The sequence below is a fragment of the Platichthys flesus genome, chromosome 3 (genome assembly GCF_949316205.1).
Source record: "Platichthys flesus chromosome 3, fPlaFle2.1, whole genome shotgun sequence".
NCBI lineage: Eukaryota > Metazoa > Chordata > Actinopteri > Pleuronectiformes > Pleuronectidae > Platichthys > Platichthys flesus.
The window spans coordinates 11914556-11938589 of record NC_084947.1 but is presented as its reverse complement, the minus strand read 5'-3'; the positions used below and the strand labels follow the sequence as shown (position 1 = coordinate 11938589).

Sequence of the window (24034 nt, the reverse complement as noted above, 5' to 3'; positions counted from 1 at the left end):
ATCATGCTCTTTGTCTTTCTTATCGTCCTCATGATTCTTGGTTTCTTTGACTGGTTGAGGTTTACCAAATGGACAAACCTTAACATGGGCTTTTGTGCATGCCCTTTGGTTTTTGGATCAGGGTAGATCAAAAAAGAGATGCATGTGATTGCTTTGAGGGGTGCCTGGGTGTAAGGAAACATGTTATTGAGTTTTATGTTATTCAGTAACTGCGTGTTTAGCAGGAGCTGACAGGACAGAATGTCTGGATGTAGTGAGACCACCACAGTCCCCACCCCAGCCTCATGCCTCGAAAAGGGACAGACACAGCAAAGGAATATTTAGCCTCTGATTCCAGAAGCACACTAGTATTTACTACTAATGTCTACCTTCTTCATTGGTTTCCATCCTGTCCTCCAGAACCATCCGACCAGAGCACGTGGTTCGGTCTGTGTACAAGGCGACAGGATGCACCGACAACCCCAACCACCACGTGATCTACCTGGAGCATGTGGTCGTGCGTATTACAATCACACACCCTCGCCGTGGAGACCTGTCCATCAACCTGACTTCACCCTCAGGGACCAAGTCTCAGCTGCTCGCCAACAGGTAATCGTATATGTTCTTATATTGTCAGTTTTGGGATTTAAATTTCTAAGCAAAAGCTGAAAATGATTTAGTAAAGTAGCTCCGAACTCCGTTTTTCTGCAGTGACATCGAAGAAGAGGTGATGAATAAAAGGGCTTGAATAATGAGATAAATTAAAGCTTTCTGTATCACATTTAAATAAATGAAGCATCATTATGTGGATTCAGTAGTCTATGCTTTATATCATTTTGATTTATTAAAACTCCTCTAAACACATCATCCTCCAGGGGATTGGAAACTGAAAGCGGTGTAAGCGCTGTATGTGCAGAGGCCCTGTTGACTCCAGATAAACCACAGTCCTCTTCTGTGTTTGTGTGTGTGTATTCCTGATATGCAGGTTGTTTGATCACTCCATGGAGGGATTTAAGAACTGGGAGTTTATGACCACCCACTGCTGGGGAGAGAAGGCAGCAGGCGACTGGGTCCTAGAGATCTATGACTCCCCTTCTCAACTCCGCAGCCAGAAAGTGCCTGGTATGACAACATCATTATTTATTTAATGAAAAAAATTCATGAGCTTACCCACATCCTTATTTATTGTTAAATACACACATATAAATACACACACAGACACAATGAACTTACCTGGAGAGAATGACGCACTAATTAAACAGCATTATAAAGTCTCTAATGGAGAGCAGCAGTTTCTTAAAAGGTCGATCCCAGGTAACTCGTGCCTAGTTCTAATGGTTTTTCAAGTAATGTGATCAACAGATATGACCTGAAAATACAGACCTGACTTGATGAAAAGGGGAGCCCTACATATCAAATATACAAAAATCTAATCCTCCCTTCTTCCGTCTCCTCAGGCAAGCTGAAGGAGTGGTCGCTGGTGCTGTACGGCACCTCTGTGCACCCATACTCCTCTCTGCGCAACGATAAGCCTCGCTCCACAGACATGCTGACGCCCACCGATGAGGAGTTCACAGAGGAGTACAATGGTAAGTGATAAATACAGAGCAGTACAGATGTCCGCCGCAGCAGCCTTGTTCTCCTTTGTCGTAAAATAGCATAACTTTTCTCAATATATTATTTTTTTACTGCCCTGTGATCATGGCTAATTATTGTGCTGTAACGTTTATTATTTATAAGAGCACTGTCATGACACGTATTGTTTCCATTCAATCTTAAAATATAGTAAAGTTTTACGCTGTTTAAACGATTTTTGTGTCTTCAGGCCCCTGTGACTCTGAGTGCAATGAGAACGGCTGTGAGGGTCCTGGACCCCATCACTGCATTAACTGCCTCCACTACTTCCTCAAGTTCAAGAACAACACCAGGTCAGACTGCTTAATTAATTAAAATCAATAGTGATATGGATCTTGAATCATTATCTTTGTCCTGGAAATGTTTTGATTCAAAATCCCAGATGGAAAAATGCAACATTGTGAGGGAACAAATCCCTTATATTTTACATCAGTTGAAGTGTAAGGATAATCAGATCTAAGGCGATATAATGAAAATTAAATTGTTTGAAATTAAACTGACTTTCCTTAAAGTGCGTATGATTTATTATATGGTTTCGCTCAATCTAAAAGTTGTGTTTGAGATACAAATCTACAGATTGAAGAAGGTACATCTGGTTCTTTCTTTAAACCACGTGTGATGGTTTAAAGAAAGAGGAGTGGGATCAATATGACCTGATTGTTCTCAACCTTTAAAGTGGATTTAATCAGCTGAAGGCAAAAGTTTTGATTGTGCTTCAAAGAAACATTAGTGCAAACGCCCACTTTGCATGAAGGGATCTATTAATCAGGATACCAGCAAGACTTTTGAACCTAAAAATGAATAAAAGGAGGGTGTTTGACCGAGGCTCTTATAATCGCAGACTCGATTTTAAACTCCCGTAAAATTGCCGTCTCATCAAGATGGTTCTGTAATGTGAAACCCGCAACACATTTGCCACCATGTAAGGTCAAAGGTTTCAGCTCGTTCCTGTTATCTGATAAGGTTGTAATGTGAATAAGGAAAAGAAGCCGTGCAGGCGGTGGCCTGATTAATCTCACCTTTTCAGTCTGATAACAGAGACGTTGTTTCCTGTGGCTTGTAATATGTTTAGTCTGTCCCTTCCCCCCTGTTAATTATGTGTCTATACGTGTGTGTGTGAGTGTGTGTGCATGTTTGTGGGTCGGAGCCCGTCGGAGCCCATTAGGATCAAAGTCTGCTGTAATTGCCTTTGTGTCAGCGGGTCTCTGCACTAATAAAAGGCAAACCAGTACAGGTGCATGTGAATGTACAAGCTTAGGTGCTGCCTTATCATTAGCCCATTTCAGAGGTGCGCTGCCCTTTTCTGCCACCGCAGGGAGCAATTGATGAGTGAGGATTGTGGGGAGTGGTGGAGGGGAAGAGGAGGGGCAGTGGGGTGTTTAATGTTCAGATAATTACATCCCAACATATGTGTTTGATGGTCTAGACGCACTCAAGAGGGGAGAGACTCTGGAAGGTGTGTGTGTGTGTGTGTGTTTGTCTGTGAGGACTGCAGCCAGAATTTTAGGAACAATTAGGTGATGAGATGATGGGAAGAATTATTTAAAATGTCTGCATATTGATCAAATATACCTTGAATTTTCTTGCCTAAAAATGTTCAATTTAACCAGCATCATTGGTTCTAAAAACTATGATGATCATGATGAAGAAAAAAAATCAACTATTTTGACAATGAAGTCGTAATATTAAGAGAAAAAAGCTGTCTTATTATGAGGATTTTTTTTTAATTAAAGAGAATAAAGAAAAGGAAACTTTTTTTTCAACAAGCAGCAAGGACAAGTCATTGTGAAACTGTGAAAGCCCTTTGAATAGCACGCAGTAACTGTGGAAGAGTGCGGAGCAGTCTATTTATGCATTTGTAAAGTAGCTACATTTTGAATTAGAGTGCTTCATGCACAGGGAATGTAACTGACATTTTGGGTGTACTCACTTTTTCGGCTCTTTAGACAATCCATAGGAAGCAAATGTCGCCACATCCCCAGATTTAAGTAATTCATTTGTGGAATTAAAATTTAAATTGCTTTTACCACAATTTCAAGGTCTCAATCCTCTGTTTGCCCTGACAACATGTTCAGGAAAAACCTCTTAAGTATCGTTGTCCTCAGTGTCGGCGTTAAATTGTGTTGTTGAAATAATCATAGTTCAATTATTTCAGTGTAGCAGAGAGCCGCGATGAAACTGGATGACAAACACAGTGTGTACTGCACATGTGGATTATGTGTTTCAAACGCCCATATGTGTTTCTTGGCAGAAACCTCTGCAGTGTGTGAATACGGCTTAAGGTGCGTGTGTGTGTTTGAGTGTGTCTGTATGTGTGTTTTTGTGCTCTTGAGGATTTTGGAGATCCTTTCACCTTAGAAAAGGAGCCTCAGGGTGAAACATGGGCTGACGGGGTCCTGTGGATTTATCCAACAGATGTTACACCTGTTCACCATATAGCATGCACACACACACACACACACACACACACACACACACACACACACACACACACACACACACACACTCTCCCCTACATGGTTGTAGCTCTCCCCAATTATCTGCATTGATACAGGAAAAATACATTTACATTTTCAATAGATTATTATAACTAAATCCACTTTAATTTAACAGAGTTTTACTTGAGCATTTGTTAATAACACACGGCCGAGTCACCTCACAATGCTCTCACACAAGAGACATGTGTCTTGGTCTCTGGCATATGTTTTACATTTTGAGCCTCTTAACATAAGCTCATTCAAGCTGTGTGATCGAGGTTGTTAACTGTGGAACAAAGAGGTCAGTTTATTCTTTATTATATTGTGGCTGGAGTAGACTGAAGTCGGAGTAATCTATCACCTGAGCAAATCTATAAAAACTACAAATCTTTTCCCCCCAGGATGTGTGTGTCTGAGTGCCCCAGCGGCTTTTTCCGTGATGATAGGAAGCGCTGCAAGAAGTGCTCCTCGTTGTGCGAGACCTGCGTCGGGAGCCGCAGTGACCAGTGCACCACATGCAGGAGCGGCTTCCACCTCAACGAGGGATCCAACACGTGTGTGGCCAACTGCGGTGATGGCTTCTACCTCGACCACGGTACGTTTCCACTGTGGGCTACACTGGCTCTATACAATGCACAAACTCTTATCTAACTGAGAATGAGTCAGGAATTACTTTCCATTCTGTTTGTGTTCTTTCCTCATCTTTCGGGGTTTCATTAGCTTATTCTGACTTCAATAGCAATTTTCTCCTTTGCACCTGTTTTCTTATAATTTAACAAACAACAAACCAAACGTTAATAATCTTGGCACCTGCAGCCAAAACAGAGGCTCCCTCATGATTGCCCATTGTCCCCAAGGACACTGATTTGTCCCGGTGAGTCCATTGTCACTCTGCTTTCCATCGATTAGATTGTCAAGGTCCGAACTCCCTCAAATGAGGGTGTTACAGAATGTTTTACTCCGATTGAGGGAGGTCATTTATAAATAGGACAATGTCAACATTTCAAACAATCTGGGATTTAGGAGTGTTTGCTGTGGAGATGCTACTCCAGGATATGATTTCTGATATTATCACAGAATTTCCTTGAATAAAAGAACGACAATATACACAAGTGAACTGCCTGCCAGGACTCTACAGTAAGAAGCCCTGCATTTTCAGGCGGCGCAATAACCATAAAAGCCTTGTTTAGACGAATTAATCGATTCGGTAAACAGAAAAAACAAGAGTGCTTTTACTATGAAACAGATACAGGAAGTTTTGCAAATGTTTGTTTGTGACATATTGGACAGATGAACATTGACCTGGTGAAAGAGAATTTTCCATGGCCAGTATCGGTCATACTGTACACACTTCAGTTAATTTAACAATCCTTTTTCTATTGCCTATAATATATTTCATATTGTTTGCTATTGTTTACATTTTTATATTTATGCTTGCACTAAACACACCACATCAAATCCCTTGTAAGGGTAAACCTACTTGGGAATAAACCCAGATTCTGATTCTATTTTGCTGTGAGCTGTGTGCGGTACGTTGAAGAGCAGAGAGGTGTGTCCGCTCTAACCTGGTCACATGGGGGACCTAATTAAAATGCACGCTCTGGTATCCCGTGGCCACGGCGTAATGAGATGTTTTTCTCTTAACCAGCTTAACGTGAAATAAACCAGATCTATAGGAGGATCTTTTTTTGAATTCTGTTTACGGGAAGTCATGTGTTTTATAATGAGCACAGTGCAGTGGTGGAATCGCACACGGGACCAAATGTATGTCTTGTGCTGGAGATCCAGGCTGGATGAAAGTGAAGCAGGAATGAGAGACTGGAACTATGTATATTTTATAATTATGTCTATATATTGGTTTGCAGCCAAGACAGTGTGAGTCCTGGCAGCTCGGAGAGTTTCTGGCAGAAGATCTGATGTGATTTGATCCAAGTTCAATCATAACATTTCAGCAGGCCAAGATGTAGTGGATACTTCTTTCCTTTGAAATGTTGGCACTGCTGAGCTTTGTGTTGCGTTAAATGAGCCATCGAGAGTCTATTTTGTCTTTGTCATTCTGAGCTGAACTCCTGCCGCTAACAACACACGGACTCGTTTGTTACTGGTCCAGATAAACTTTTTTAAGAGAAGCTAACATGATAATACACTTGGTCCTGTCAGCTGCAGGACGTAGGCCATGGGCTGCCATCAACATTATTAAGTGTTAAATCTGACTTTGTTTCAAAAAGTAAAAATGTATATTTGGTATCCCCTCATTGATTCCTTATTGATATTAGCTCTGCTATGTTTCTATCTGTGTGTTTGTTTTTTGTTTCGTGTGAAGGATCTCACAAAAACTACTCCACCAATTACTATGACATTTTGTGCAGGGATGGGACATGACCCAATGAAGAACACATTCGATTCTGGCTTGGATTTGCATTAGGGGGCGAATCCAGGAAAAAAATGTCCCTAACATGGCAGGCCCTTTTAAAACATTTTCACAGATTTCTCAGAGAATGGATCTAGATTTTAATGGAATCAGGTTTCACACACTTTTTCAATATCAGCCCCCTTAACATCCACAAGTTATTCCTTGGAAAAAGGGTGAAACGGTCAAACATATGAGTACCTTACCATGTCAGCCCTAATTCCGGCCTCCAGTTCTATACTGGTGTAGGAAATATGCCCTGGGAGGTCAAAGTAAACCCATCCGTCTGTGACCTGTCCTGAATCCACGCTAAAGGATTTTCAGATTCCTAAACATTTAACCATCAATCCCTCAAATCACTCTACTCCCCTCTCAGCTCTGATCATTAAGCTTTATAAACAAAACCAACAAGGTTGTTTTAGCAATATTTTGGGGAGGTTTAGCTCTATAGTCAGAGTCTACTCTTCGATAGTTTCCCACGAGTAATAAATCATGTTCACGCATCTTTTCGTCCACCCTTATTGCTGCTGAACTCAGACGTGTCCATTTGTGTTGTGTCATTGCCTTTTTGAAATATTCATCTACATTCCTAACCTCCTCTCCAACCCTACAATCTTCTTTTTCATCCCCGCAGCTCTAGCCTTTTGACATTTCCGCTCCCCCCCCTTCTCTCTCTTGCCATCTCTCTCCCCACCTCCTGCCTTTTGTCCTCCTGTTTTCCTCATAAGCCCCGTTCTCCCACTCATTCCCCTCTTTTATTCCTCCTTCACCTTTCTCGCTGCTCTTTCTCAATCGCTTGTCCTCCTCTTCATCCTTGTCTTACTCATCTGCTCCCCCTCTTCGTCTCAAATGCAACCAGACTTCTCGATCTCATGAGCCCCTGTTTGTGACCGGCTCACCCTCTGTCTTGCAGATTCCAACATTTGCAGGAGATGTCCGGAGAACTGCAAGAGGTGCAACAGCTCCAATATCTGCACAGAATGTAAACCTGGGATGAGGTAAACTGGAAGTCACACTGAACAGTGCCTGATAAGTTGGAAACAAACGTTTGAACTGCCTTAACTCTACAGGTGTTGAAGGAAGCGCTTTTGGGATGGTGGTTCACTGTCAGAAAACAGCTTCTTCCCGCTCCTCTCTGATGTTAGAAAAGGAGGCTGCTGCATCTGGTGGTTTTGTAACTGTGTGAAATTGACAATGGGTTTTGTGCGTTTGTCATTGTTGTGGTTTGTGGATAAAAGACAACATTTTTGCGTTGCAGGAATACGGCGCTGCTAACGTAGACCAGCACTTTGTGTTACATTGTGGTTTGGATTTGCAGCCAGTGGGGCCGGGGCCTCCCAACTGTTTTACCCTCGGGACCCAATTGAGTAAACCGAGTTTCACCCTGTGACCCGCGCTTATTAAAGCCCACATATACTCGTGTCATGCGGAGACCCACAAGAAGCGGAGCCGTTGCCCATTTTGGGTTGTGCTACTTTGAAGTGCCTTCAGATCTAAGCCGTTTAGTTATCCATGCAGACGTGTTCCAGTTCACTTTCTGGCCACTTCCATAACAGCCCTTTTTAAAACCGCTCCAACTACACTTGACCTGACAGAGGATCGGGCGTTTCAAAGTGCTGGAATTCTAATAGGTTGTGAAGGAAACACTTGTGAAGCGTTTAAAACACATTGTGGTCTTGAACCTGGCTTCAGTCGTTCAGTGTAGCCGGAGGTTTAGGCAGGGACACTTGTAAGCCATAATTTCCTGCGTACACCATGTGAGACCACAGTGAGACACACATGCACGCACATTCTCACACAACTCTCCCGTCTCCCATTCATTTCACCATTCGAGGTCGGTTAGGAGCCAGGGAGGAAGAGAGGAGCAGGCGAGTTTGTTTCTGGGAAACGTTCACTAACAGAGACCAGCTGTTTTTCAGTTCAGTGCAGCGAGCTCACCAACCTGTCCTTGCCGAGATTTCACACAAGTGACTTTAGAAGCTCGGCACCTACTTCCTTACTGACCTCTGACCCCTCGCATCTGGCACTCCTTACATCTGTCTTTGTCAGAAACCAACAGATTTCCTCTGATTGCACTTGAATGTAGAAGATTTCAGATTTCTGTTCAAGAGAGTGAGCTGAAGTTCAGCTGCTAACGTCCACACCCACACAGTGCTACCAGTGCTGCAGTGTTCTGTCATTCTTAAAAAATATTTGACATTGTACATCAGCAAGCCGTGTGTTACAGGCAAACTTGAACTGATGGTTTTCTTCTGTTTTCTCTTGAACTTACATGTGTTTGCTTTGTGTTGCTGCTCCTCCCAGTCTTCAAGGAAACAAGTGTCAGATGACCTGTGACCAAGGGACTTACTACAACGGCCACAGGCGGACTTGTGAGCCCTGCCATCGGGCCTGTGCCACCTGTGCAGGTAAGAAGTGGAAAAAAGCACAGTTTGCCTTTCACATATAGAGCCCAGCAGGAGATGGGGGGGGGGGGGGGGTCAGACAAGTTAAAAAAAAACTGGAAACTGTCCGGAACATTCGTTCGAGGGGTGTCGTCTGGGTAGAGCAAGCTGGAGGCAGGACATGACGTATATGTCCCACTGCGGAAATCATGCTGTTGTTTACGTGTACGACGCTTCGGGTTATTTTTTATTTTTTGGTATCTGTTGCGTGTAAGATCCGTCATTAACACATCCACACACCTCCTGAGTTTTTACAAGGGAGCCGGCAGGAATAGCTACTGAAGTTTTCAGAGAATTGCTTTTGAATTACATTTGCTCTCAGGCCGCTTGTACTTGAACAGTTTTGCAGCCATAAGGGTAAAATAAAATGTTCTGTTTAAAGGCCTTTACAACATCTCTGAAGTGTGTGTTCCTTGTCTTCCAGGCACAGGTATCGAGGCGTGCACCAAGTGTGCAGAGGGCTACTTACTTGAGGACTGGCGGTGTGTGTCAACATGCAGCACCGGCTACTACCTGTCAGAGCAGACCTCAGACAATGGGCAGGTGCAGAGGTCCTGTAAGAAGTGAGTCAGCACGTCCGCACCGCAGGGAAAAAAACGTTAGATCTCAGGTCCCAAGAGATGATTGAGGAAATCTTGAGATTGTGCAAATTTCTACATTTTAACCTTTTCCTAGCACAATTGCATTTCCCAGTAGTCCATTTTATGATTTAACATTCTGAGAGATTTTTCAGAAGATGATTCAGACTCTGACATTTCCAATAAAATGGACACTTTATACCTGTTTTGACAGCCGTGACTCAAATAATAACTATAAGGACACTCAGGGAGCACAACCCTCCGATTGGCCACTTAATCATAGATTGAGATTAGAGAGATAACCCATGTACACGGAAGGTTTATGCAAACGTCTTCCCTAAAGAAAATCCATTCTCGTTGAAGGTATATTTGTTACTGTACAGTAACTGAGGAAAGATCACCCTCCTAAATACACTTAATGGGATTCACTAAATCAAGATCATTACCTGGATTCTCACAAAATTTCACCTGTTCATAGATATAAGCACTTTGTTAGCTAAAGAAAGCTCTATTATTATTTCAGAAATGTTGCAATGTTTGTAAGTGGAAATAAATTCCTGCATCTGCCCTCTGATCTGGATCCAAACCAATATTGAATGGATCCTTCCCTGACCTATATCATTCCAACAGGTTTTGTGGTGAATCCGAACCGTAGTTTTTGTGTGATTCTGTTTAAAAACGTATCCGAGGTGGTATTGACTGTAACAATTAGAGGAAATGTAAGCAGCAAGCCTACTCTAGTGAATTTTATCCATTTGAAGTTGACTGTAGAAGCATAAAACTGCATGTGTGAACCTGTATTATTGAATAAACGTGTTGACCAAACAGTTCTTCTGCTTCACTAGCATGAACCTGGGTGAGGAGACAGACATACTCATTCAAACATACTCATTTTCTTTTATATGACTGATGACAGTTTGACGACTACTTTGCCTCCTATCACACCCACAGTCAAACTCCTCCACGGAGTCAGACGTCTTGGCTGCTGCTCTTATCGCTCCCTGTGGTAGACTTGCCTCCCTGCTATTTTTCTCTCCCGCCATGAATTATTTATTGTTCGCTTGACCCCTTACCTCGCCTGAGTCCTCGCTTCCCGGTCGGCTCCCCTCGGCCTCAGAGGCTGACACCAGATCATTTCCATTCCCCATTTTTACACCAGCGGGGCGGTAAATGCCAAATTTTGGCCTCTGGGGCATAAAGTTTTATTTCAGATATTTTTCCTCCTCCGTATTTTTTGTGGCGATAACTGCTGTGTTCAAAATCCCCTCTCTCACCTAACTTGAAAACGTTCAGCTCTTGTGATTGCTGCTCACACAAGCGCACACAGGCTGAGAGCAGGCAAAAACAATGGAGCTCAGTCAGTGACAGATTTATTCTCAAAGAACTTTCAGCGAGGATATGTGATCACAGCTCAGCAGGGCAGCATCTAATTCTTCTACCCAACCATCGACAGGTGTGACCATAGCTGCTACGAGTGCTCGGGGCCCGGAGAGAGAAACTGCAGCAGCTGCGTCAGTGGTTACAATCTGGAGGCTGGAGCCTGCGTGGTCAGCACCATCTGCAAAGATGGTGAGTTGTCAGCTTTCTCATCTATAAACTAAGGCTATCGATGTGTTTATACTTGTTGGAGTCTCTCTCTCTCTCTCTCTCTCTCTCTCTCTCTCTCTCTCTCTCTCTCTCTCTCTCTCTCTCTCTCTCTCTCTCTCTCTCTCTCTCTCTCTCTCTCTCTCTCTCTCTCTCTCTCTCTCTCGGAATATATTGTTTATGCATTGACCTTCTCGTATGGTCTTCAGTGAATTTTTCAAGCACTTAATTGGACAGAGTTGCAGCAAGAATTTTAATTTATAAAGCAGTTAATTCACATCAGTATTTTTTTTTTGCAAAGTGTTTAAGGCAAAAGTTCACAAATTGTGGTTTAAACAATCCGGGCTAATCAAAGCACCAGAACCTCAGAGGTGTAGATTTACATCTCCGCTCTCTCTGTGACACTCAGGCTATCTTGCATCTCTACTTAAATTAAATTGTGTTCCAAGCCACAGGGAATAGAATGACTGCAAAAGGGTTTCTTTATAAGTAAAAGCTGAGGTTTTTCTTTTCATCTCCCAGAGCTTTGTACTAACTTCTGGACTAAAATGCCTCAAAGAGATCTGCTGTGGCTTCAGAGCAGGAAGGCGCTCTGTCCTTGCTTTTGCCTTTTTTGAGTTTTCCTTCCAAAGTTCTCATTCATGTTCTGCGCAGCACAACTAAAAACTGTCTCAGGATTTACCCTTGAACTCATCGTACCTTTTTATTTTAATATAAACTCACGCCTTTCCTGGTTTACGTCCCCCACTGCCGAGGCTGAAAGGTTTATTGAAGCTGCTTCTTTTCCTTTTCATATTTCCATGTAACACTCACACATTTTGCTGTCTTTCCACGTGTCCTCACCGTGTTCTATTTGCTCTGCTTCATGTTCTGGCCTTCTCCAATCTGTGCATGTTTTTTCACTCACCGGCCGACGCTAGGGTCTGATCAGTTTCCTGAGATTCGCTGCTCTATCCCTGATCTTTCTAGTTAAAACAAACCTGTGGCGGAGAATTTACCCCAGTGCATGATGAGAGAAAATTCTGAGGAGATAAATGTCTTAAATGAGTGACCTCTCTGTTGATGACTACTTTGCTCAAAGTGCACCCCCAGTCTGTTCCCTACCTTCATAACCGGGCTAATATTTGGGGTTGGGGGAGTTGATTGGCAGCTCAAATTGCTGTTGATAAATGAAAGAATTGGTAGATGGTATTGTGAACAGACGGTGGTCCACTTTAAGTTTTCTGTGATGCAAAATGAAAGCAAGTTGTGAATTTTAAAAATCTCCAATTTGCTAATTGTGTGACGTTTGTTTTCTCTCTCTCTCTGTTTTTTTTTTTTCCTCCCGAATCTGTTTTTTCCGTCTCTCCTGACATGGATCCAATCTCTCCACTGGACTACAATCATTTCCCACCTTGATGAACGTCACCTGTGATTGGATAAAAAAACAAAAAACTCTTCCTGTTACCTGAATCCTCTCCTCACCAATCACATGGCTCTGCCTGCCATTCAACCATTTCTGATGGTTCTACCATGTTTGTGTGTGTGTGTGTTTCCACATGTTTTCCCTCACCCCTCCATCCAAACTCCCCCCCCGTATCTCTTCTACCTGGTCTGTGGAAAGCAAATGAAGAATCTTGGGCGGAAGGCAGCTTCTGCGTGCTTGTTAAAAAGAACAATCTTTGCCAGAGGAAAGTGCTGCAGCAACTGTGCTGCAGAACGTGCTCGCAGAAGGGCTGACGGGACGCACTCGCCGGGCGTACAGGGAGTGCAGGGGGGATTGCAGGGGCACAGGGGGCACTCCTCCTTCTCAAGCCCCCCCTCCCCCTGCCCACTCATTCACAGTCACATAATTTATAAGAGAACCTGTGCCTCTTAAAGGGACTGCATCGGAGGTGCGATGACAGGACTACAACAAACCTACCTTTTTTTCTGTACTGGGACACACACGTCGTCGGGTGTAAAATGACTGGGACTTATTTCAAGATCAAACGAGCAAATGAAAACAAAAGTGAAAAACAAAATAAAAGTGTCGGTATTTTGTGACCAAAGCATCGATGCCAAAATAGTTGAACCGTCTTTTCTTGTTGCCAGTGTAGGAAGCATTGCTTAAAGCGGGAGCCACTCAGCGTGCAAAGCTCTGAAAACATCCGTGTGCGTTTTTTATTTTGGCTCCTCTTTCTCCTCTTTCCAGTGATAACGCTAAACAGATGGAAAGTGAGCATACAGTAGGAAAGGCCCTGGTTTTCCGCCTGTAAATATGTCTGAGGAAAAAAAGAAGCTCACTGTAATGTGAAAATAATAATGTCTGTCTGGGCTGATTCTGGCTGTTTTAGGGGAGGGAAGAGAAATTCACACAATTTTATATATATATATATATATATATACACACAGTATATACATACACTCACACACTTATAAACATGAACTCAGACACATTGATCTTAAATCAGCCATCACTTGAAGTTGTGTATGCCGCAGTGTCTCTTTATCCCAAGACTGACACGTGTTACTGACCAAAATCACCTCATTTCATTTATTTTAAAACACAAACCTGCCCTCTCTGAATAGTGTGTGTTTATGTGTGTGTTTGTCTTGAGTAGTGTGTGTGTGTGGGTGTGTGTGTGTGTGTGTGTAGAGGAATGTTATTAATTCTTGATGTAAGCCCAGACAGCATTGATTTATTCCAGAGGTACTACAAGACAAGTCGATAGTCATTCCTTCCGGAGTTTTCTGCAGGGGAAGGAAACGCTGCAGCGAGGTATAATGAATTTGTGGTACTGGGATGCACCGATGTCTTTTTTTTCACACCATAGTGCAGATTCTGGAAAGGGAACCTTTGCCCCCAAAAAACAAAAACAAGTATCCATTCCATCCTCTACTGCGACTGAACAATTTAAAGCTCCTCAGAGATGTTGTAAAGGCATTATTTAGCTGTCACTGGAAAAAATAATTGAAATATAACTTATATGATAGGGATCTTTTCTGTGAGTTGGTTTGTGACCTCCCAGGTGCTGAAATTTGCCCATTCTTATATTGAATCTGTATCGGTGCCTCCCTACATGTTACGGTTCTCTAAATGAAATGGTTTTAGACGTCATTCCATTTTAATGCCATTGCATATCAACTGAAGTATTGTCTCACACTTTCAACACAGAAGGTCAATGATTGGCACAGACAGTGTTGTGTTGTTATCATGTTTCAACTGCAGGTGAAGGTCTCTGACAGTCAGACGGTAAGCGATCTGTTGTGGTGCAAATCTGAATGTCCAAAATGTAGATGTAAAAAACTTTTGTCGGTAAAACCTGTGCTCCGTCAACCCAAGAGAAAAACAATAGAAAACCAACAAAGAAGCAATCAGTGTGTCGGTAAAGTTAATTCATTCTGCACAAATCCAAACTGTCCTCGTGTTGGGCTTGGCACCCGTCAGACACCGGGTTCCTCCGCCCGTCTGTCTCTGAGCCTTTCCCCCGTGAGAAGTCCGAGGTCGTCCGGGTGTTGCTGATTCCTCACCGAGAACGGCAAAGACAAAATGTTTAAGATTCTTCTTCTGTGTGGGTCCTCACACCTGCAGCTCGAGCATTTACAGTATTAGATGATTTGTTGTATTGTCAACTGGTTCTTGATGATTTGTAATAAAGCTTGATGAATCCCCTGTTTTGTTTAACAAAAACTTATTCCGGGTCATTGTTTAAGATGACTTGAATTGATTTTAGATTGTGTGATATTAGAGACACATACACACTCGCACACATGAACACACACACACACACACACACACCTCGTATAAAAGCTGTTTTTATTGTGTACCTGTGACATATCTGTGACAATGCATTATTAATGTTACTCAAAGTCCTAGTTTTGAAAATCTTTTTTTTTACTTAAGTGTTCTTTATTAAAATGTTTAATCTGTTCATGATTTTGTTTTCTTTACATTTTTCATCGATTATGTTGACATGCGTATTTTTTCATCCAAATATCACAATATATGACCAGGCCTAGAGACGGGACTCTTACCATACCTCCTAGTTAACCAGTGAAGGGCAGCGAGTTCTGGTCTAATGTGGAGTTTTGGTCTCAACGTGGTAATCTTTGTACGTTTCTCTGCTGATCCTGGAGTGGAGTGCAGTAATTGAGTCTGGACGAGATAAAGCCTAATTCAAATGTCAGCAAGTACAAAATCAAGTGTTAGAGGAGGAAGCAGATAACAAACATCCACACCGCCACTAGTTGTGTTTCAATCTACAAGTTATTTGTTGCTATCTTACAGTCACCTGTCAATAAGACAAATGCGTGTTACAGCAGGACCAGACCGAATTAGGCCACAATCTGTCTTTGTTTCATGAGCTTATTCTCTAGCTGTGACTGCGGCAGAGCAACACTTGATTTTAAAAGTGTGAATAGAAATGTTGGCTGTTGAGGAGAAACGAATTGAGGTGAAGATGTGTCCGTCAGGCTGGTCTGGGAGGATGCACTGGTGACCCAAGCTTACTTGGATTGTCTCTTCACGGCCTGTGATGTGTAGTGAACATGTTTGTGTGACGTCATCAGGAGCCAGGGGGGGGCATTAGGATTCAGGACCAGGTATGGTGGGTGTCAGTGCACGTATCTGCCAACCAAGCTCTCTCTCTCGCTCCCGACAGAGGCTGTTGATATCTCACAAGGTCGGCCGAGTCCATAACAGCAGAAAAGTTTGACTCCCTTGAGTGACAGTCTGTCTTTCTTCTCGGCTCCATTCTTCTCCCGTCTGGCAGTGGGAGTCCAAAGTGTCTGCTTTTGCTGAGCAGCATTACATCCCTTGAGAACAGGCTCCCTGTTTGTTTGTGTGTGAGTGAGAGGGAGACAGACAGAAAGACGGGGAGACTGTGTGTGTGTGTGTGTGTGTGTGTGTGTGTGTGTGTGTGTGTGTGTGTGTGTGTGTGTGTGTGTGTGTGTGTGTGTGTGTGTGTGTGTGTGTGTGTGTGTGTGTGTGTGTGTGTGTGTGTGTGTGTGTGTGTGTGTGTGTGTGTGTGTGTGTGTGTGTGTGTGTGTGTGTGTGTGTGTGTGTGTGTGTGTGTGTGTGTGTGTGTGTGCGTGTACGTGTACGTACCCATACTTATATTTGTAAGGACCATGGCGAGTGTAGACCTTAGTGAGAGAATTTTGGGAAGGTGAGAACATTTTGGCCAGTTCTCACTTGTTCAAAGGGTTGTTTGAGGGTGAGGACTTGGTTTTAAGGTTAGGTTAGGGTAAAGGTGAGGGTCAAGCAGTTAGTTTTGATGGTTAGGGTTAGGGGCTGCCAAATGCCTGAGTGTCCTCTCTAAGATGGAAGCACAAGAATGTGTCTGTGTGCGTGAAGGAGAGTGTCGGCGTTTATTGGGAGCTGTTTGAATGGATTCTGCGGCGCTCTGCTGAATGGGAAGTCACCGCCTGTTGTGTTTGTACACAAAGAAGCTCTTTTGTTTTGAAAGGAACAATTGAGCTTTTCACAGAAAGCAGAGAGAACAGACAACCTCGCGGCTGCCTTAAAGGACACACACACACACACACACACCACTCAATCCTCATGCCTGAGCCAGTGTCTGTCACCTTTGTCTAACACAAAGGTAGGATAGATGACAATGTTTTCATTGCTGTCAAGTGTGAAGCACAAGGTTGGTGAGATTAAAAAAAAAAAAAATTGTGTCCTGAGTTTATGCAAACAAAGTCAAGCAAAAATATAATTTGTTGGACATTTATTTATTTGTAATTTCGCGCATGACTAAAATGTTTTTTTACTGCTCCAAAGCTTAGTATGATATCCACCTGGAGTGCGATCATGATTTCATCCGTGCCAGTAACTCAACAATGGCTTTTCCAGGTTTTGAGAGTTCTGGCAACCAACACACTTAATTTCCAGCCTGTGCTCCATGTTGCAACAAAAACTTTCCGACCTTCCAAAATCTGTGCACAACTTCAGCGCATTGAACAGAGGAGGATGTGACTCTGAGGCCTTTTATTCTCAGGGGACAAGTAAGCAACTGAAAGTGTTAAAATGTTTCTTCATGGTGCAACAGATAATTCTGCTCTAAGCTCACTTCTCTTTCAGCTGAGCCGATGATCTGCTGATGTTTCCATCACCTGGTCACTCAAACAACCCATTAATAGTAATAGCTTATAAAAAGTGCCTCCTGTTAAGCTTGAATCTGGTCAAATTATGAGAAGTATTTTCCAACCATCTTTTATCACCTTGTCGTGCTCACGGTCTGAAAAGACTTCAGAGAGTCATCAGTGGTGAACCAGAGGAAATACATTTGTGGGTAACTTGGTTTCAGTTCCACGTGTCTTTGGAGTGTGGCGGGAAAAGAACCCAGTCCTGGAGCGAGCCCACAAACTGTTTGAGTGTAGGTTTTGTAACTTCGCGCTTCATTTTTTAAAATGAATCTGTCTGTGCTGGGGAGACGATGAGGATCTGTAAGTTTCTTGAGTTGTATATACAGTGGATATAAAAAGTCTACACACCCCTGTTATAATGCAAGGTTTTGTGATAAATCTTGTCCGAACTTTTTCCACCTTTAAAGTGACCTATAACGTGAACAATTCAATTGAAAAAATAAAAAACTTACAACAACCTGGTTGCATAAGTGTGCACACCCCTAACCTAATACTTTGTTGAAGCACCTTTTGAGTTTATTACAGCACTCAGTCTTTTGGGGTAGGAGTCTATTAGAATGGCATATCTTGACTTGGCTATATTTGCCCACTGTTCTTTGCAAAAGGGCTCCAAATCTGTCAGATTGCGTGGGCGTCTCCTGTGCACAGCCCTCTGCAGATCACCCCACAGATGTTCAAGTGGATTCAGGTCTGGACTCTGGCTGGGCCATTCCAAAACATTAATCTTCTTCTGGTGAAGCCATGCTTTTGTTGATTTGGACGTATGCTTGGGTCATTGTCATGCTGATAGGTGAAATTCCTCTTCATCTTCAGCTTCCTAACTGATGTCTGAAGGTTTTGTGCAAATTTTTTAACCTTGACTAAGGTGGAGATAGCAAAACAGCCCCAAAGCATGATGCTGCCACCACCATGCTTCACTGTGTGTACGGTGTTCTTTGGGTGATGTGCAGTGTTGTTTTTGCGCCAAACATACCTTTTGGAATTATGGCCAAAAAATTCAACCTTGGTTTCATCAGACCATAACACATTTCCCAACATGCTTTTTGGAGACTTCATGTATGATTTTGCTAAATTAAGCCGGGCTTGGAAGATTTTCTTGGTAAGAAAAGGCTTCTGTCTTGCCACCCTACTCCAGAAACCAAACATATGAAGAACACAGGAGATTGTTTTCACATGTAGTACACAGTCAGTCCTTGACAGAAATTCCTGCAGCTCCTTTAGAGTTGCTGTGGGCCTCTTTGAAGCCTCCTTGTCCAGTTTACTTTTCGTCTTATCAATTTGGGGGGAATGTTCAGGGTTAGGGTTAGGGATTGTCTCTGTTGTGCCATATTTTCTCCACTTGATGATGGCTGTCTTCACTGTGTTCCATGGTATATCTAATGCCTTGGAAATTCTTTTGTACCCTTTTCCTGACTGATATCTTTCAACAATGAGATCCCTCTGATGCTTGCTGTACCAGAGCTCTTGCTGTAAGTTGCAACTAAGAGAATGTCATGAAAATCCTCCTAGAACAGCTGAACTTTTATTTGGGACTAATCAAAGTCACTGTAAATGATGGCAGGTGTGTAGTGACTACTATTTAACATGAGTTTGAATGTGATTGGTTATTTTTGAATACAGCCACATTATTTTTCCCCCTAAAAGATTTCAGTTTGTTTTCGTCTCATTTGTTTACATCACAAAAACCTTGCATTTCAATAGGGGTGTGCAAACTTTCAACTATATGTACGAACACAACCGGAGCGGTCACCTCTCATCCAAGAAGCTTGGCTCATTTGGCCCTCGTGGGTCAGGGTGTGGGAATGGCTGACAATACCTTTAAGTTATACAACCACCTATTGCCAAAAACAAATCTCATCTCCTAACCACTAGTTCTTGACCTCGAGTTCGGAGAAGAGAACCATGATGTGAAAAAACTCTGACTGACTCTTGAAACCAACTTTTTTTATGACAGAAGATATGTACAGACTTTATGATCAAGTGACAAACTCCGTGCTGTACAACTGCAATTCAAGAAAAGTTTCATGTCCATAACAGAATTACTCGTCCTGAGAAAAGTTGCTATCAGTTTATATAGAGACAACATTTACACCATCTGGAGTAACAACACAATCGATTTCCACCATTCTAGGTGACAGAGTGACTTTGAGGCGAGATACTGAATCCCAAACTGACCCTGAAAGCTCTATAATTGAATAAAAAGTACAAATTTAAATGATACCCTTACATATGAAGAGTTAACATGAATGGTGCTTTTGACCCTTTTATAAATCTGTTGAGTGGAGAATATTTTTCAGTGGTATTCAGTTCTGAACATTAAATTGTATAATGTGCTTGTTCACAGTGAATTCTGACTGAAGAAACCAGGTGCTCACAAAACCATATGCATTAGTTTTTGATCAGGCTAAGAGAATAAAACAGCTGTTCCATTAAATATATATATATATATATATATATTTACGTTGTTCTGCTCGGTTGCAGCTATGATGTTGCTTCACCTAAAATACGGCTGCCAATATGAATTGTGAGAAATGTTCTCCTTTTCTTTTGTAAAGTTGGGTCCAGTTTTTCCTACGCTAAAGGAGATAAGTTAGGAAGCACTGAAGCTCCTTTCCTCATCACTTAGAGAATTCAAACAGCACCAACTATAGCTGCCAGTGAAATACTTCCGGGTCATTTCTCTCAGCTGGGAACCTGGTTAGGGCCGCATGATTTGTGGTGCAGAGAGAACTGAGGAAAGCATTGTAGATGGTTTATAGTCAGTCAAACCATCGGGACAAAGTATGTACATCACCATTATCAAAAGTCCAATTCCTACGTACACATACACAACTTGAAAGAAATCGTATGCTGTTTTGTTTCCTCTTTGTCTTCACTCCAACTTCAGGTCTCTCTGTTTTTATTAAATGCACACAGTAATTAGAAGGTCTGAGAGTAATGTTTGTTTTTAAACCTGTGAAAGGAATTTGCACATTATATAAGATGACAAGACCGGGGGGAAAACAACTGAAAAAACTGGGATAATATAGTTGTTATTGTGCAGGGGATGTTGGGAGCCAGAGGATAATGAGCTAGATCTTCAATGACGTGAAAACAACAAGAAATGACTGGTGGTTATAATTGGTGTAACGATAACATCGCGGCATCAAGTCAAGTCAATCAAGTAAAAGAAGAAGAAAAAAAAGATTGTGAGAGCAGTAGGAGGAATTGGGAATCTGGGACACAAATACAAACAAACACGGAGAAGTGGTTGAGAGAAGTCGTCAGTCAGCGGGTGTGAGGTCATGTTGTTCACTCCTGTCTGCAGGCGAGTATCTGAGCAAACGCAAACAGTGCCACCTGTGTGATGTGACCTGTCAGCAGTGCACAGGTCCGGAGAGAGACGACTGCGCCAGCTGCCCTCCATCACGGTGAGGACGCCTGACACGCTGACACCTGGTGCAGGGACACTGGAGGTGCACTCACAGCACTCCAATAGACTACAGACTGTATGTAAAGATAGACGGCGCGTGTACACTTCCTCCCACTGTCCAGAAATGAAGCCCAAATATCCTGAGTTAAAACGCTGCCTTCTTGTGCTGATGGCTTTATTTGGAGTTTGGGCACTAGCGATCACAGGCTGGCGTTCTGAGGTGCCACCAATAAAAGTGCTCGACCAATCGTCAATCATGACGTTGCACCCTATTTATAGCATCTTATAGGAAAAGCAAAAACTTGAACATATTTCAATATTTGACGTGGACTTTGACTTTTTTGTTTGATCCCTGTCCCATCTACTAACATGCAGGAGGCAAGGTTTATGACCTATACTGATATCAGCCTCTAGGGGGCGTACAAGATGCTTTGGCTTCACTTAAGCGGAGCTGTTATATCGTCTATCTTCATGTACAGTCTAAACATACAGTAGACCCTGAATCCGCTTGAACCAAATCCTCACGATCGTTGTCCTCATGCTTTCTACAAACACTGATACTAGCCAGTCGCCATGGAGTCAAACATACATACGTTGAATAGCTTTGAACTGTTTGTATTTCTGCGTATTTTAGAGGAGCACCATCATTATGTGCATCACATATAGTGACTGTAAGGCTGTGGGTTGCACGTTGATTCTGAGCCAAACCCAACTCCCACACAGGTTCTTCGATGACGGACACTGCAACATCCGCTGCCAGACAGGGCGCTACTCCATGGGGAGGCAGTGCTACCTCTGTCACCACTCCTGCCACGAGTGTAACGACGAGGGACCAGACAACTGTACCAGCTGCGACAGAGGTACACTGGCTTTCAAATGAAAATAATATATATTTTGGTATTAATTTGCTCATAGTTTAAAACCAAATTGCCTTTAAGCCATGCAGGAGTTCCAAAACCTTTCAAACCCCAGACCCCCAAAATAACCAAAAAGTGCCAGAGAGCCCCAGCAGATATTGGTTTGAGCTAGTGTGCGAAAAAAATCTAAATCTTTAATGTATCCTTTGGTGCAATAGATTAACTTGCGGTTATTTGCCTGGATTTATCTATCGATTCTGGCTGATATTGGTTTTACATTGTATTTGATTTATGGAAATATTTACACGACAACCCCACTGTGTCTCGTGACTCAACGTCCAGGGGGACCAGACCACTAGTTTAGGAACCACTGCAACAAGCTTAAGCGACACCAGCTAGGGCAGATAAATCATTAATACTTTCTTATGTGTTCCCTCAGTATAAAGCCTGCATGCTCTGAGCTGGCACAGGTAGCTTCTTGCTTTTTGCAGAGGTGAGCTGGTGTTTTCCTTTAAAGACTCGTCTATCAGGCTCTGACTGGGATGTAAGGGAAATCGTGCTTCTTCATAGCATTCCAAGGATCAAGCTAAGGCTCATTTGTGCCAGACTGCACCAATCAGTCCTCTAAAGGTAAATTAATCTAATTAAAGCAGTAATTCAGCCAGGGCCTGCTGACAGATGTGTGTAAGGAGGCAATCAACCATTTGTTTGTTGTTGACTTGTTGTTTCCTCCCTTTGATGATCGAAAAATCTAACCTGATGGTGCGTTTAACAATCTAAGGATCGGCCATTCCAAAGACCATTGGAAAAAGAAAAAGAAAAGAAACCTTAATCATTGCTCATCCGTGTAAAAAAACAACGTGAGAAATCCCGGATGTCATTAGAGGCTCACAGCTGAAGAAATATCAGCCTAAAGGTGGTAGTAGCAACTGTGTTTATCACGGCGTCACAGACTGTGTTATGGCTGTCAGAACGAATGTATTTACACTAGGGAGATTCTGTTACACACACACACACACGCTCCCCCACTCTCAATTAGCCAGCAAGTTTGTCAGACTGTGTTTGCAAATGTGGTTCCATTTAATTGCAGGTCTGTCTGAGGTTCAATGAGACATAACAAAAATAACATGAAGAGATCCTCCATCTGTCTCTCCCCGTGTCATTTCTCTCTCAAAACAACCACACACACACACACACACACACACACACACACACACATGCTGAGCAGATACACTTTGAGACTGACCTCAGAGAGTTTTTACATCCCTGCTGTCTGTGGAGAGTGAAAAAGTGAAAGAGCTGCAGAAGTGAGTATAACCGTGAACAAGGATTGTGAGGAAGAGGTTGCTAATAAAAATATGAAACAGATACACACAAGCCCAGACCTGCATGAGATCACAGTCACACAAGGTTTTGTTCAATTTCTTGGGAAGCAAATAATCTTACAAGCAATTGAATACCTAATTGTACAATTAACTGTATCTTGGGGATTCCCCCTTGTTTATATTTCCAAAAGGTTTAGTCATCTCCAATATCAAAAACCTTTTAGGGCTTAAAGACTGAAAATTCAAGTGTTTCAATGTAGTTGCTCAGATTCAAGTTAAATCAAAAATTCAAGTCCAGTTTAAAATCTCAAACTTGAGGATTAGCAGTTGAGTCTGAAATAAATTGATAAATCACTAACGAAAGTGAAACGAAATCCTGTATCTGCCACCTGATCCTGATCTGCATCAAAATGTAACTGGTTCTTCTTGGACCCATTCCACATCCTTCCTCCAAGTTCTGTGCTAGTCTGATATTTAATCTTCCTTACAGACAGACAAACAAACAAACAAGCAAACAAATGGACAGAGATGAAAACATAACCTCCTTGTTAAAGGTAAATTCATCTATGATCCAAGAAAGACAAGTTTACTTAAGTGACATGGAGAAAGAAAAGCTCAGACCTGCAGTCAATGTTTCATCATTCAATTATCATATATATTGAATGACAGACAAACAGACAAGGCTGTTCCCCCGAATATTTGTTTTGGGCATCAGAGTTTTGACCGTTGATGTATTTTCCTTTTATCTTCCAGATAAGTTTGGTGGGACCAGGTACTTCTTTCAGGGTCAGTGTCGGGATGTCTGTCCAGAAGGCTTCTTCCACTCTGCATGGAAAGAGTGTGAGCCCTGTCCGGAAGACTGCCTCATCTGCACTGCAGTAAACCACTGCCTCCACTGCAGCCCAGGACACAAGCCCAGGAACGGCCTGTGTGTCCCGCTGGAGTGCAGCGCAGGTGAGAGAAATAAAAGGAATATCTCCATTTACCACCTGAAAAATGGTGCACAGTAAAAACACAACAATCAAGTAGAAGATCACATGGAGTACGCTTCAATTCATTCAAGCCACATAGCTTAACCAACAAAACAATGCAGATCAACATCTTTTCTTCAAAAATGATACAATTTTAATTAAATTAAATTCCTGGTTCTGCCCTTTTGTCCTTTTCAAAAATTGAACATGTTCTTTCTTGGCATATGTCGCATCCTTCCATCAAATTTCGT

The 24034-nt window shown here is 42.4% G+C and overlaps 1 protein-coding gene across 3 annotated transcripts in view; it reads left to right on the top strand.

Annotated features, from left to right (window-relative positions):
* Positions 1-24034, top strand: part of pcsk5b (proprotein convertase subtilisin/kexin type 5b) — a 75561-nt gene that overhangs the window by 35895 nt on the left and 15632 nt on the right. The window contains exons 12-23 of one of the 3 annotated variants that reach the window (XM_062381870.1): positions 400-588; positions 965-1101; positions 1437-1568; positions 1805-1907; positions 4493-4686; positions 7415-7499; positions 8806-8909; positions 9370-9508; positions 10977-11092; positions 20526-20628; positions 21354-21490; positions 23566-23766. In XM_062381870.1, the coding sequence (XP_062237854.1) occupies positions 400-588; positions 965-1101; positions 1437-1568; positions 1805-1907; positions 4493-4686; positions 7415-7499; positions 8806-8909; positions 9370-9508; positions 10977-11092; positions 20526-20628; positions 21354-21490; positions 23566-23766 (1640 nt within the window). Of the gene's footprint in view, positions 1-399; positions 589-964; positions 1102-1436; positions 1569-1804; positions 1908-4492; positions 4687-7414; positions 7500-8805; positions 8910-9369; positions 9509-10976; positions 11093-12710; positions 15001-20525; positions 20629-21353; positions 21491-23565; positions 23767-24034 lie in introns of those variants that run through there. The other 2 variants (XM_062381869.1, XM_062381868.1) reach the window with 2 other exon arrangements.